This window comes from Merops nubicus, unplaced genomic scaffold (genome assembly GCF_000691845.1).
Source record: "Merops nubicus isolate BGI_N331 unplaced genomic scaffold, ASM69184v1 scaffold36887, whole genome shotgun sequence".
In the NCBI taxonomy this organism is placed as follows: domain Eukaryota; kingdom Metazoa; phylum Chordata; class Aves; order Coraciiformes; family Meropidae; genus Merops; species Merops nubicus.
The window spans coordinates 1-15,565 of record NW_008619001.1 but is presented as its reverse complement, the minus strand read 5'-3'; the positions used below and the strand labels follow the sequence as shown (position 1 = coordinate 15,565).

The 15,565-nt window shown below is 39.0% G+C and overlaps 1 protein-coding gene across 1 annotated transcript; it reads left to right on the top strand.

Annotated features, from left to right (window-relative positions):
* The first annotated feature begins 588 nt into the window (after window positions 1-588).
* Window positions 589-15,372, top strand: PDCD4 (programmed cell death 4 (neoplastic transformation inhibitor)). Its single transcript, XM_008943634.1, has 12 exons — window positions 589-693; window positions 1,901-1,997; window positions 5,314-5,610; window positions 6,054-6,148; window positions 7,828-7,941; window positions 8,215-8,436; window positions 8,647-8,744; window positions 10,235-10,349; window positions 11,153-11,260; window positions 12,275-12,385; window positions 13,275-13,414; window positions 14,653-15,372. Exons 2-12 carry the CDS (start codon window positions 1,958-1,960, stop codon window positions 14,711-14,713), a joined length of 1,401 nt encoding a protein of 466 aa, XP_008941882.1. The 5' UTR covers window positions 589-693; window positions 1,901-1,957; the 3' UTR covers window positions 14,714-15,372.
* Window positions 15,373-15,565: the final 193 nt, after the last annotated feature.

Genomic DNA, 15,565 nt, shown 5'->3' with positions numbered 1-15,565 from the left:
TGTTTGTATTGCTGAGTAATCTTAAAGTCTCTTGCAGCATTCTTGTATTACAGATGCTCAAATTTACTTCTGCCCTTTTTGTTCTTGTAGTACCTTTTCTAGCAGAAAATTTTGGAGTTATTGTGATGTTTTTAATGCAGGTTTTCAAATTGTGTTGTGTAGTTGATTGGTAGCACAGTGTGGCATAAGTCTTCAAAATATAAAGTAATTTTTCCTTATACAGTGACAAATACCAGCATCCTGAAGCTGCACAGACCTGTTGGCTTGAGTTAATGAGAGGGTACGTTGTTAAATCGAGAGTGTCTTCTGCTCAGGAATTGTAACGCTCAGTTATGCCATCATCCTTGTTACAAACAGAGCAGGGTGCTGCATCTCGGCAAGACAGCGCATCAAAGTCATGTTGTTGCTATAGGTGGAGACTTTCAACTAGGGTGCTGTATGGAGAAAGTATTTCTCCACTTGAGATTTAGGACTTTATTTCAAATTATAGGCGTCATTGTTATTTAATGCCAGTTTTGTCTCCTTTGCCTTCTTATTCAAAAAGGTAGACAACGGATGGAACATTCCACGAGGAAGAATAAAACGGTTCTTACAAGGTAGCTTGCTCAAATTAGACTGAGATCCATACAAAAAAAAAATCTCTCAACCAACAGTGACGGTCAACATTTAAGAACTCCTGAATGATTGATTGAGGTAACTCAGAAAAAAAACCCAAAACCAAACATACAAAAAAAAAAGTTTATCTAAAAATATTATGTGGGGCAGGGAGGGCTTCTTATTGCATAAAGCTGTTAACTGTTGGGGTTGATATTAGGAAATGCAAGATGACAGCTTGATACTGTGCCCTAAAACAGAGTTTCTTTATTGCCAACGGTCTGTGATGAATCATTTGCAGTTAATAGGTCTGTGGTAGGCAAGTGGGCGTAAGAGAGGAAAGCAAGGAAAGGGAAGAAAAGGGGAAGGGAGTCCTGTCCTTTGGTGTCACAATCTTCCTCCTCAGCAGTAAGCTGTTTTCAGGGCAGCAAAGGATGAGAGAGAGGGGAAAAAACAAGCAACTGAATTCTTACAGGGCAGATAAATACCAGTAATATTTACAGGACTATGAAGGGATTTGTAGAAGTCTTGCAGGTGAAAAAACATTTAGGGAGTTCTGGAGCTGCTTTTTGTATGCATAAAGGGAAGATGGATGGTGCCATCTCTTCCAGTGACATGGGGTGGCTGGTAGAATAGAAGCTACTAGGAAGAGGGAGAGAATAACAGAGAAGGGTTCAGCTTTATCTCTTGCAGATTGAATGGTGGTTGTAAGGAGTGTTTGAAGGGTGCAGAAGCACAGATGTGAAAGCTTGACAGCTGTGTGTACTCATACAGTAAACCAGAAAGACTGTGTCCCTGTGGGGAGGAACAAAAAATAGCTTGGCTTTTAAGGGCTGGTCTGAGCTCGATAAATTGGTACCATTCTATCAGAGTAGTTCACCTGAAGGACATTTGTCTTGTGGATGCAATGAGAACATAGATATTGTATGCTTATGTAGATAAACCACTTTGCACAACAGGACAGCCTAAGTTGATAGAGATGGCTTTTATCAACCAAAAAAAGCTGCATGCAGAGGGCTTTTGCCCTTAAAATAACGGCTGTTAGCCTGGTGCCTCCTCCACAAGCAGCAGAACCGACAGCCGCTGAGGCACCAGGGCTTAGACAGGTGCATTTGAGGGTGGTGCTGCCTCTCCTTAGACCATTTACCTTCCCAGGAGCTTTTCGGTGGTTACTGATCGTTAATTATAATTTAAACCCACCCTGGTTTTGCACTGTATTTTGCGAGTGAAACATTTAAAGCTTTTTACTTCTTTTAAGATTTTGTCTAGTGCTTTTCTTCCCCTGAGCTTCTCTGTTTCTGTTTAGGCCTTGGAGGGAAAGCGTTAAGACTTTACGTTTCACGGTCAGTTCCGTTAAGCAACGATGGAGATAGCAAAGGAGCAGATTTATACTACCCCAACAGGTAAGTAATATAGTCAGGTTTTTTTTACTTGCAATTGCTTAGCTGATCTGAAGCATTCATGGTAGGAAAAGTTGTATTAACTGTAAATTTTTTTAACAGTACTTGTTTAAAAACAAACAAACCAAACTTCATAAATTTATAGAATAGTTCTCTTAAGATATATATCATACTGTCCTGCTTGATTACTTTTATTTAAAAATTTGTTAGAATCATAAAGTTAACATTTATTTAACTTACTAAATAGAAGGGACTCTGGACTCCTTATCTGACTTCCAGTAGTGCTAGTGTTAAAAAAAGAATAAGTTCAAAAGTAATGTGTGTGTGCATTTGAGAGGTACGAATCCTGATTTTTATGTAGATGCTTAGCTTAAAATTAGAGGAAACAAATGGTCAAAGTCTTGACTGGAAGTGGGCTGGCATGAGAAAAATTTACCAGTATGTTAGTGACTGCCCTGGAATTGACTGGTTTGTCCATATCACAAAGGTGGTTTATGATGCTTAGACAAGGTAACACAGCTTCATGTTGTTTTCTGTGTCTTCCAAAACTTGTGATGATCTGTACTGATCTTTTTATACCAAGAGTTTTTGTAGGTTTTAACTGTTTTTCAAGGAAAAAAACCCCAAAAACTAAGATGGTATGTGATGCAATTGAAGTGGCAGTGTGTGCCATGTGCCTCTTACTGTGAACCAGAATTAGTTTTAAGCAGAAGATAAATTGCTTCTCAGCAGTTTACAATTCTGTTTGGCTAAGAGGTGGGAAACTGCTAGATATCTAAGTTGATCTAATTTGGTCAAGTGAAATATGTGAGTAGCTAAGTATTTGCTGAATACTTTGTTAATTAAAGGAGCACCTTAAAAGCACAGGTTTTAAGTGTGTCTGCTAGGCTTTATAGCAGGGTAATAAGATAAATTTGGATAACTTTTTAATATATAGTAGACAAAGTCCTGAAGTTTATAGAACACCGTTATTGCTTATATATGTGTGTGTATATGTTGTATGATGTAAAAATGAGAAGCTGAAGGGAAGATTTTCATCACTGATACATAGTTTTACAAATTATTTTATTTTAGAAACATTTTGAAAGAGTGTGTGTTTAACCTGTTTTCTTAGCTTAACGAGGTAACTAATAGTGGAGGAACCAGTTGGTTATAGTATTATGGAGAAGGAGGCTGCAGCAGAAAGACATAGTGTTATATAAAAAAGCAGTTTACTAATACAGTGAGAAATATTATGTCTTAGAAGCTGGATGTTTCCTGTGGAGGATTTCCTTTAGTCTCAGACCTGAGATCAGGTTTGTGTAAGGAGGTGGGACTGTAGCCTCCCCTTTTAGTCTTCAGCTTCAGGACTGGTTTGTCTTAATTGTTGGGCATTTTCTTTGGAAGCTGAGAAAAAAGTGGTAATTGAAGAACATAGTTCCTGGGCAGCCAGGTTGCAGGTCTAAATTGGAGAAATTCATGAGAGGGTGGACATGACAAAGAATTTAAATTTGTCTCAGCTGAGCTGGTTGTGCTGATGGTCTCCCTGGGGAATGAGAGGAAGGAAACCTGTTCTGTTTGGTTTTGCTGTTTTTCCCCTCTGCTAGCTTTATGCAGATCTCTCATTGTTTTATTAAAATGTTAGACAAACCAAGAAGGCTTGTTGTGGGGATTCTTTTCCTGAATGTGATGTGTGCTTTTCTTTTTTAGCTTGCTGCAAGCATAAAAGGAATGTTTTTGTGGGAGTAATGTGTGGAAAGATGAATCTTGGGCTGGGATGGCTGCATTATTGTTCAGCTATAGCATTCAGATCTGTGAACATTAGTATCTAAATGTCATTTCTTTGATCACGAAGGAGGCAGTTGCATCACACTTCATTTTGTAGTGTAGTATCCTCTTTGATATGCGTGAATACTTTGAGGTTGGAAAAGTTTTTAGTACATTTTGCTTTCAAAACAACTGTTTTGAATTGAAAAAATACAGTTCTGAGTTCTGCCAAATGAGTGTTGCTGATGAGAATGTATTGGAATGATGCAGTAATACATTCAGCTAAGTTCAAATACAAATGTAAAATACTCTTCATATTCTGGGTTCATGGCAGCAAACTTCTGTGTAAAGCAGGCTTGGCACAGCTGCAAAAGCAGCTGCTTCTCTGTGCCTCAGCATTGCACTTCTTAGGGTGGAGGCTATAGGTTGTATCTTTGAGACTGCTGAATCCTGAAGAAAAGGACTGTGTGACAGTGAGCTGAGCCTGCTCCCTTTGTGTGTTTTCCAGTTTGCAAGGACTCACAGGCTACTAATTGGAATCTAAACAGGTCCCCAGGTGATTTTTTTTTTTTAATCTTGATGGGTTAAGAAGGGGAAGAATTTACAAAGGCTTTTGTTCATACTGTGCTCAGTAAGACGTTCTTTTGAGTCATACAGCTCAGGTGGGGGATATCCTAGCTTTGTGAAGTAAAAGACTTTAAATCCAAATTTTAAATATGCGTTAACTTCCAAAAGAGTGATATTATTGCACTCGCCAGTGCTCTGAGACACTTAAAGATCATTAAGTTGCAAAAGTTTTTTGTTGGGTGTGGAACAAGGCTAGTTACCTATTATGTACAATTGTGCCGGGGACGAACCGTGGCCATTTTAGAAACAGTCTTGACAGAAGCTCCAGTGAGAGGCAACCCACAGAGAAGCAGGGAGGTCACACTGTCTCTGAAGGCTTTTTTCTATGAGTCTGTTACCAAACTCCCCAGGCTTTGTGTTAAACAGCATTTTTTTTTCCCCCTATAACTTCAAAACCAAAAAATAATAGTAATGATGTTTTTGTATTCTTGTAAGCCACAGCTTTTCCAGCTGGTGAGCTGTGTTTGAAATTCCTTGAAGGAGAGGAATGTTGGTTGATGACTTAAGAAATTAATTTCACTTTGGCGACTAGTCCGTTAACTCTTGCAGAATTTACTGTATTGGCAGTTCTGTTTGTTTCTAAATGGAGAGATGAGTGGGTGGAGTGAGAACAAGGCGTTTAGATCTTACACACTGAGGAGTTCTGATAGATTTTCTTCAAGAAGGGTGGAGTTTTCTGTGGTTTACCTGCTCCTGAATGGTTTATTTCTTTACTTTCCAACTTTGCCATATGCTCTATATTTAGATGGTGGACAGTTTGTGCAGGGGAAGAAGGAACTTCTTGTGACTGTGATGTGTAGATGTATCTTAAAAAAAACATAATTTGCCTTTATGCTGCTGGAAATAAGGGTTCTATTTAATGTTGCAATCCTTTAAGTGCAACATGTCTTGGTATTCTAACATAAAACTGTTCATAACAGCTTTTTTTCTCTCTCTGCTTTTTAAGAACTGGAGAATCTAAGTGATGCTCCATTTTCCGGTGATGAAGAAAATGGCGGGTCTGAGGAACGAAAGACTGAAATCAATGGAAATTGGATTCCTGCAACTTCAATTACTGAAGCCAAACTAAATGCTAAAGCAAAGAGACGGTTGAGGAAAAATTCTTCCAGAGACTCTGGGAGAGGAGACTCTGTTAGTGACAATGGAGAGCCGTTGAAGGTTGGAGTGGTACCAACAAGCCCAAAGGGGAAGCTCCTGGACAGGCGATCCCGCTCTGGGAAGGGAAGAGGTCTGCCAAAGAAAGGTTGGTGTAGCTCAGTGGAGAGAGTAGCATTACAAAGATTGTGCAAAACATGGTATTTTTGTGTTTGTTTCCCCCCCCCCTCCCAGGAATAATTTTCATAAGTAACAGTCTCTTTGAAGGCATTTGGTTCTTTATATGAGATAGTAGGTGGCAATAGGAGCTAATAGTAGGTGGCATTCTTATCAGCAATTTTTTTGTGTCATCAGTTAACTTCTCTAATTCTTGTGCAGTTTCACACTGCTTCTAGTATTTTTCTGGAAAGTGATTAAAAGATTTGTTGCTGAAGTGGGAATACATACAAACACACCCATTTCAGCGTATATTGTTAAGTCGGGAGGTGGGCACAAGCAGTAATACATCACTCTTAAATGCAGATGTTGAGTTGAACTCAAAGTATTCTTTGTAATCTGGTGGTCCTTGCTTACTGTCCTGTATTTTGCCAGGTGGAGCTGGTGGTAAAGGAGTTTGGGGGACACCAGGTCAAGTGTATGATGTGGAAGAAGTAGATATTAAGGATCCTAATTATGATGATGACCAGGTAGGCAAAGAATTTATTTGTACAAATTTTTATTTATTGTTTTCAGTTGCTGTGATGCGTATATTAATGGAAGTTTGACCTTGTGAGTTAGCATTTCTTACAGCCAGGCTGGCATTCATGTTCATTTTTATGTTCAAGAGTGGGTTGTTGAATAGTTAAAGGCAAGTGTAGAAGTGTCACTGTCTAATACTTACAAATTTAAACCCACAAGCCCTCTTTCTGTGCCTGACAAGGTAGCACCCTTTTCCCAGGTGTGTTCTTCACTGCTGTTTCCAGTGAAGGTGAATGTTGCAGCACTATTTGATACTGCAAACACGTTAAAAATGTAATACAGTCTTTCTCCAGTCAGGAGTTCAGTAAGGGACATTATCCTTTGTGGATTTTTCTCTTCTCTCTATTCCCAACCCTCTAAATGTCTTTTATCTGCTTGGTATAAACACTTCAAAGTAATGCAAGGTTGACAGCCTGGATACTTTGTTGACATGGATTTATTTAGAATATGTTGTGAAAAATTGTACCTACAGCCATATTATGGGGGGGGGCAGGAAAGCTCATTGGGCAAAGGGTGTTTTATAACATTAAATGGCTGAGGAAGGGAAACATTGATTGCAAGCCCAGACCACTAAAGTCTCTAAGATCAATACAGCTGTGAGAGCAGAAGTGAAGTCTGTAACATGCGCAGAGTGATGGTGGTGCCCTTTGAGCAGAGGCTGTTTGCTGCAGCCTTAGCTGCTGAGAGGATGGTTTGTGGGAGTATCAAAACCTTCCAGTATGCATTTTTCCCCGCAACCCAAAACTTTGTTAGCAGAGTTAGCTACTAAAAAGCAAGCTGAGGAGTGCATGAAAGAAAGTTTAATGAAGAGTGAATATTGCCTGGAACTTCTGTATGCTTAGTTTTTCTGAGGCTGTAAATGGAGACCAGTGTGATGGAAGGACAGGCTTTTAGACTTCTGCTCTACTTCATGATTGTGGAGAGCTTCTTTCCAATAAGCATTAGTTGGAAAACTTTGTTCAGATTTCTGTGATCTGTAGTGGTGCTGAATGTTACTTTCATAGTCTGTGAGGAACAGGGAACTGAATTATGGCAGGGAGATCTGGTCCTGCTGGAACCCTTCAGGACTGGGTATACAGGAGGTAATTGCCGTGTGACCCCCTTCTCCTCTTGGGGAATGTCTTCTCTCACAAATATTCTGACAGTGCATCTTCACTGACTGGTACGTGCCGTCACCTGCCTGGCCACGCAGTGGCTAAGGAGAGGGAAGTGAGGCAGGCTTGCTGCCAGGGGAAGGTGCTGAAGGCTAAACCTTGTGCTGTGGCACAGCGAGCAGCTGGGCTGGGGCAGGAGCTGCTGTCCCTCTCCCTCAGCACCTGGGTACTGCACACGTGGATCTCTGTTCACATGGTGTCAGCAGAATCCTAAGAAGAGTTTGGAGCATTTACCATCATTTAATGGTAAATTCAGCCTTTCAGCTGAATTCAGATGACAGTAAATTAGCCATCATTGTCCACACTTTTAACAGTAGAGGCATAATCTGATGTTTTCTGGCAGAATACTGACTAGCAAGACTAAAGCATTAAGGATTTATAAGATATATTTTAATGCTCTTAGCACTGCATAAGATGTAAGAAGAGACAGTACTGTTTATAAAAGTTTGAGCTTTTTTTGTCTTTTAAAATAGGAGAACTGTGTCTATGAAACAGTAGTTTTACCTCTGGATGAAAGAGCATTTGAAAAAACTTTAACACCAATCATACAGGAGTATTTTGAACATGGAGATACTAATGAAGTTTCGGTATGTCACATGCCTTTTTATGTCTTTATTTTAGGGGGGGACAAACCTGTAGCATACAAGGGAATCCAACTGCTAGCTATAAATGAGCATATAGAGATCTTGAATAGGAAATGTGCCATAAGAAAGCCTAAGCAGTTATGTTAAATACATGAGCAGAAGCATATATGTAAACATATAAATATAAGCATATAACTATTAGGAATATATTTATATAATATAGAGATAAAACAAAAATTATGAAATCTTAATGTTTTGTTTTTCAAATCTTATTAGGAGATGCTGAAGAATTTAAACCTTGGTGAAATGAAATACAGTGTGCCAGTGCTGGCTGTTTCCTTGGCATTAGAGGGGAAGGCTAGTCACAGGGAAATGACATCTAAGCTCATCTCAGACCTTTGTGGGACAGTAGTAAGCAAAACTGATGTGGAAAAATCTTTTGATAGACTGCTTAAAGAACTGCCTGAATTGGTGTTGGATTCTCCCAGGGCACCACAGGTACGTTTGTGAAGTCTTATGCTAGTAGCCAAAAGCTTTTTAAGCTGTGGCTAAAACTGATCAAGTTAACTGAAATAAGACTGAATTTTTAAAAATACCTGTGGGTTGGTCTTGCTGTCTGTAATCCCTAACCCATTTCTACACCATAATTGTCTACCTAGAACTACTTTGAAATCCAGTGTTAAATAAAAAGTGTTTGTTTTGTTGCAGTTGGTGGGCCAGTTTATTGCTAGAGCTGTTGGAGATGGGATTCTAAGCAGTACCTACATAGATGGCTACAAAGGCACTGTGGACTGTGTCCAAGCTCGGTAACTTCCTTCTTTTCTCTGTAGCTGCAGTTCTCTATTCTAAATGCTAAAGATGATCAGGAATTTAGGACGTCAGGATAAATCATGTGGCTCTCTGTAACTTTGTAATTTTTAATTTAAAATGATAGAAGAGGCATCCAAACTCCGCAATAACAACAAAAGCCAAAATGACTCAGGAGAAATATTGAAAGTGCCTGAAAAAATGTGTTAATACATTTGAGTTCAGTTTGTCAGGTTTGTTATTCAGCTTTGTTTGAAGATGAAAAAAAATGGGCTGAACCTAGAAGTGATTACAGAAGGTTTTGTCCTTAGAAAAAGCTTTAATGTGATTAATGAGTAAATATAGCATCAGGACAGCTGCCCTAAATATGTTGTGATATACACAAGGGCTTTAACTGTTTTGCTTTAAAAAGGTTTGAAGCTCACGCAGTGCTTTCCCATACTTTCTCTGTAAAGCTTTATCCATCAAGAAGTGTAATTGTCTTCTGTGTCAGGGTGAGAAGTTTGAAGGAGCAATCTTTGACAAAGAGAAACATTTTAACAAGTAGCAATGTTTTATTATTTTTCCCCCATAACTGTATGTGTCATGCTTGATGTGGAGGTGCTAAAATCTTGAAGCTCCTAAAAGCTCCTTTTGTAACAATTACAGCTTGGTACTTTTAGAAGGAAGGGAAATGCTGAGCTGCCTAACTCAAGAGTTCACATTGTGAAAACTGTCTTGTCAGTTCTGCAAATGTGCAGTACACAGGCTACGATCCTTCAAGTCACAGGAGACATCTGGGGTGCTCTGCTGCCTTTGCTAGTTCTTGGCCAGTCTTTTCTGCTTCTTAAATCTTGGTGAATAGAGTTATTGTTATTGGCTAGCTCCCAGTATGAGGACTGGGATAACTGCTCCTTCTTTAGCTGGATGGTGCTTAACTGGAGCTGAGATTTTTTCCATCTTACTTCCTTTTTCATTTTCTCCATGAACTGGCAAGCCTCCCTAATTGACACCATCTTTTTGCAACTACATGTTTGCCTCAAGTGTTGTTTTGGCTTAAATTCACAGGGCTTCATAATTCTTTAGACCCAAACAAAAAATGCTATTTCTTTAGAAAAGCTGTTTCTCGGTGTGGAAGCAGCTCAGGCCTGTGCTTGAGATGCACATGCCAAGCTGCATTCCTGGAGGAGCCCAGATACAGTCCATCTCTGTATTAACTCCTTTCTTGTGAGGATGTCTCAGGTTCTGCATTGATGATTCAGATCTGCTACTATCACAGGATTGTTCTGTGTCCTTCTCATGGTATAGTCTAAAGTGTAAAGGTGAAAGAGAACGTGTGGAGCTAGTTTGCTGGCTTCTTGATCCAGATGTCTCCATCAGGTTACTAACTCTGACCTCTCCCCACGGATCTGGTAGCTTTGCCCAAAGGGGAATGCCAGTGGGGGAACTTAGAGCTGCCTTTCCATTAAGCTTTGTAATAACTTCTTAAAACACCAACTTTGCTTTCCAGAGCTGCGCTGGACCGAGCTACTGTGCTGCTGAGCGTGACGAAGGGTGGAAAGCGCATAGACAACCTGTGGGGCTCAGGAGGTGGCCAGCAGTCTGTGAAACACCTTGTTAAAGAGGTAGCTGACTTGTACAGAACTTCTCTGTAGAGTCTGCCGTTTGTCTAAGCTTACCTTATTTGTGAAGAGATACATACATTCTGCAGCAAAATGATGTCTTGAGTGTTTTAGCTTTTTTTAGTTTATTTATCTGAAGTGGTTTTTAAAAACTGATGTAGAGAATTTTGCTGATTTTTCTAGTATTTATTGGTGGGAACATGCCAGTACATATTCTGTACTGCAAGTACACATTTATTTTTGCTCTAAGCAAAACTTGAGGCACTTGGCTTTTTAAGAACTAACAGTATAAAATGGTTAAGTAATTAGAAGAGCCAAGATGAAACTGGCTAAACTAGATAAACTATTTTTTTGGCATCACTGATTAAAAAGCACAGTAATAACTTAAAAAAAGAGGACAAAAGAGGAGTGTTTAGAGATCTATGCTATAAGTAGGCAGGTTTAAAGGAAAAGGTCGTATTTTAATTTCTAAGTTGTGAACATAACAGACGATGGGAGAAGGAGTTCAAGGGACAAGATAAATTTAATTGCACCCACATTAATCTTTTATGCTGATAGGCATCTCATAAGGCAGCGGGTTTGGTGCTTGTCTGTCTGCATTAATGCTGTGGATAGATATTTGGCTTACACTGACTTTCAGGCTGCTGGTTATGTCTCAATGTAATTACACTTCTAAAAACACTGCCAGCAAGTATCAGGAGCTAAATTGCTGCTGGGTTCATTGCAGGTTATCAAAACAGTTGACAGATTTTAAATTTTATATCTAATTAGTGTTGGGCTTTTTGTTTGTTTTTAAAATTCAATAGATCGATATGCTGCTGAAAGAGTATTTGCTTTCTGGAGATGTGTTGGAAGCTGAACGCTGCCTTCAGGAACTGGAAGTACCACATTTTCACCATGAACTTGTGTATGAAGTAAGGAGAAATCAGAGTCCCATTCATAATTGTCAGTAATACCAAGAGGTTGGGTTTGGTTTTGATGTGGGCATGCAAATAATGTAACTGGAATCTGAAGATCAGGTTGTGAGTTCCGATCTTATTTGAATAACTAAATTGTTTCATATAGTGTTAATGGTTTGTGTGCACATTGTGCAACAGTTAAGCTGCTGCTAGCTCTGGGAAGATCCAGAATTAATTTTTGTTTGTTGGGTAAATACCTCAATTCAGATTATTGTAGATTCCTGGAAAAGAAGATCTCACTTTATCTTCTGCTGAGAAATTGTAGCAAAAAGTAATGCTTTGTTTTGGTGTCTTGATATAGTTTCAGATATCTGGATATTCTAACAGGTGTTACCTGTTTTTGCTAAATTGTAGAGTTTCTTTTTCAGGGTGGAATTGTACATTTGTAAAAGCTCTCAGGTATTTCAGAACCAGACTGTACAAGAGAAAGATCTTTCTGGGTGACTGTTCCCATTTGTTCTCTTTCATCTGCCAAATTGGGAAATATTTTTTTACCAATAAAGCTGAACACCCACAATCTACATCATTTTCTTCTCAATAGATTGACTCATTTTACAAAATTCATGATGGAAAAACAGAATCCTTTTTAGTTGATGGGAGCTGTGAAGATTTTTAAATTTTAAACTAAGTTCTTCTAAAATCACAGATACAAAATTAATTGCCATCTGTACTGCAGCAACCATATGGATATAGTCATGCATGTCTCAAGCCTGAATCAGAAAGGCAGGGCTTTTCATTCTGGGTAATCCTTTCTGGTTCTCCATACCTTTTTAATTTTATTCAAGTAACTTGTCAATTTTTCTTTTCAAATAATAATATACTGAATTTGTAAGTGCATGTAAGAAATGGACTTGCATAGCCAGAAAATACGTAATACATCTGCTCATTTTCACTCTTCATATGCTTATGTAACGTGTACTTGAACCACTGTTTTTTTTTTAGTTAAAGCACTTGCATGATTTGTTGTAGGCTATTGTGATGGTTTTGGAGTCAACTGGAGAAAAGACCTTTAAAATGATACTGGATTTGCTGAAATCTCTTTGGAGGTCCTCTGTCATTACTGTGGATCAAATGAAAAGAGTAAGTATGACATTTGGAGAATTTTGGGTAAGGTCTTATATATTTTTTTTCTTAAGTACTACCTGTAGTCTGTCTATTGCTAATGGTTACTTTTTAAATTCTCCATGTTCATTCTGTATCCCATACAAATCTGTCACTTGTCACTATGTACAATACTTGTTGTGTACTTCAGGTACAAATGAATTCTGAGCAGCAGCTCTCTGTAGAACTGTGAAGTACAGAATATTTGAATCTTCAAAGATATCCAACTAATTCTATACAATTGAGTGATTAAAACTAATAATCTAAAATGCTGCAGTAAAGCTTCAATTTTAAAAAATTTTTTATCCAGTAGTTCTTCATACATGAAGTAGTACAGTGAAGACCCACTTTACAAATGTCAATGAGAACAGCTAATACTTTACACAGTTGGAATCACCCATTTGCTCCTAGGTATGAATACAGGGCAGCTGTTCTGTCCCAGGGCACACTAGGCACCACACAGACTTCTGTCAAAATCTACCCAGACATAGTGCTGGTGGGAAGTCATCCCTGGTTGTCATTAGTGATTCCCTTACTGTATAAGCTACTGTGGTAGAGATTTGTGGCCACATTTTGTTTATTTACATAGAAGAAAAATTAACTTCTGTATGTCTGGCTTCTACAGAAGATAAAAATTCAGCTGGTGTTTTTATGTAGAGAAGTGTTTGTACTACCATGGCCCTGGCTGGTACTGTACCTTGCTTTTCCCCTGACTTGCAGCTGCTCTGCTTTAGGTTTGTTCAAACTGCCCATAGTATACATGAAGCCATATGGAAAAAGAAATCCTCAAGAGTGCAAAAGGCTATCTTAAAGAAATGTAGTAAGTTCATATACTAACCAGATCATTATCTGAACTCTCACATTGCAGGGCTATGAACGAGTCTACCGTGAAATCCCAGATATTAACCTGGATGTGCCACACTCCTACTCTGTGCTCGAGCGGTTTGTAGAGGAATGCTTTCAGGCTGGAATCATCTCCAAACCACTGAGAGACCTCTGTCCTTCAAGGTACTTGTTTGATTGTAGATGGGTGAAGGATCGTAGGTAACAGAAGCTATGGAGGATGGACAAAGAGAGGGTTGGACTGGTAAAAGGTTTATTAGGAAGCTGGACTCGTGTGAAGCCCGTTGTGCAGAGGCCGGGAGTAACTCGGTGAGGAAAGGAAGGCTGGGAGAGTCCCCAGCAGCCCCCTGTGAGCTCTGGGGGGGACGCTGGCCCCCCTGGCCTCCACTGTGCTGGTTTGCTTGGTAGAGGTCAGCACAGGATGTCACAGCGATCCGTGCAGGTGACAGTGGAGAACCATCAACTACAGTGGGGGGAAAAAAGAAAAAAATGTGCTTCAGAAATTTAAACATACAGATGGCATGAATAGAGTTCTAAGACGAGACAACCAGTTCTAATGTTTATGTCAGAAGGAATAGGACACTAATGTGGACATAAGATCCTGTCATATCTGTCTGTCATGTGGTTTGTGTAGTGTTCTTGGTTTGTTACTGGTTACTTACTAAAGGCATAAATGATGCAGTTTGAACCATAGCTGATCAGTGTTCTGTTCTCTCCTTACCGGTAACAACACAAGTAATAAGTTTAATTTCCTGTGAGGAATATGAGTAAGTTTTTAAATATTACATTAAAACTATTATTTGCAATTTTATACATTGGGAATGCTATTTCTGAGGCAGACCTTTTCATGTTTGGATGTTTTGTTAAGCTTCTTGAACTATCTTAATGGCCTCTAACTTTGGATTTCAAGATGTTAGCATCTTTATCAAAAACAGCCTCCATTTGCAGACTTAGGTGTCTTGGTATGAAATGTTTTGCAGGTTTGGGGTGTGGGAGGATTGAAAGTCATCACTGTAACAGAATCTTGGTTATACTTAAGTTATCATTAATATGTTGAGAGGCATGTTTGGCTCAGGTACTTCAGGTTTGGGTAGAAATCCACTGTTCCTAGGCTTTCAGACTAGCATCCTTTGCAAGTGTGAACATTAAAAGGCGAGCAAAGTAGAAGGCACTTGACAGCGTGAATTTTGAAAAGCTTCTTGCAAATAAACCTAGATGTAAAATTCAGAAGCATTGTAAGGAAGTTATCAGTGATAAAGAATGACAGCTAATCTTGCTGAATTTGCATACCTTCTGGTTGACTCCCAAGACCAAGAAAAGGTTGTTCTTGGTGCAATAGATAAGAAGAAAACCACATCATGCTACTTTGACTTAATGAAAAGATACTTTCTACTTTCTTACAGGGGCAGAAAGCGTTTTGTGAGTGAAGGGGATGGAGGTCGTCTTAAGCTGGAGAGCTACTGAATGTGAGAACAACTCCTGACGCCTTAAGTTTAAAGGGAAAACAGATATTTTTATATATATACAAACACGCATGCTTTTGTGGTGTGTGTATGTATATATGTATACACATACATAAGATACCAAAATTTAAGAGTTGCTTAGCACAGTTCATATTTTTTTAAAATCACATGTTTTGGGTACAAGTCTTTTTTTTTTTTTTTTAAATAGTTTTATAAACTTCAGAAAGAAAACTTCTTTCTTTGGGCATATAGTAGAACAACTCGCCACTCTGCTGTGGTGGTGCCTTTAAATAAGCTATCTTTGTAAGTGCCATACATGACCTAATCATTCCACGTCCGCATCGACGTCTGACTGCCGCTCTTTCTTTCAAGGACAGTGTTGTCATCGAAAAATCACTGGTTTATACAGAGCTTTATAGAAGGGTCAAGTTACGCTGCTGTGATCCCATTTCCATTGCTGCTGAAGAAATACTGTGCTTTGGGAGGAAAAATAGCTGTTTCTTTGTTTTAAGGATCCCAAGAAAACGGAGTTGGGTCATTAAGATTAATTCACCTGTTCCAGGGGAGAACGCTGGTTGGTTTTAGCCCCCATGTACCAAACACGTCTTTTTTTCTATGTAACTGGAAAAGTTCTGGTAAAGCATATTAAAAATATTTTTTTGTGAAGCTTTCTGTCTCCTCTTTTTTAAACAGAACCAACTTAACCGTGTTCAGGTGTCCCAAATGTGTGCAATTAAGGTGCACATCTAACAGTTGTTTTCGTTAATTTCTCAACACTCTTCTGCAGACTATTAAACCCGGGCTATTTGCCAAACGCGTTTATGACAACGAGTGACTTGCAGAGGTGTGTCCA

Bases quoted from the DNA above. Each gene is read 5' to 3' on its own strand.
- PDCD4 (XM_008943634.1), top strand. From the start codon at position 1,958: ATGGAGATAGCAAAGGAGCAGATTTATACTACCCCAACAG. The intron at 7,942-8,214 runs GTATGTCACATG...AAATCTTATTAG, and splicing joins GAGATACTAATGAAGTTTCG to GAGATGCTGAAGAATTTAAA. The intron at 8,437-8,646 runs GTACGTTTGTGA...GTTTTGTTGCAG, and splicing joins ATTCTCCCAGGGCACCACAG to TTGGTGGGCCAGTTTATTGC.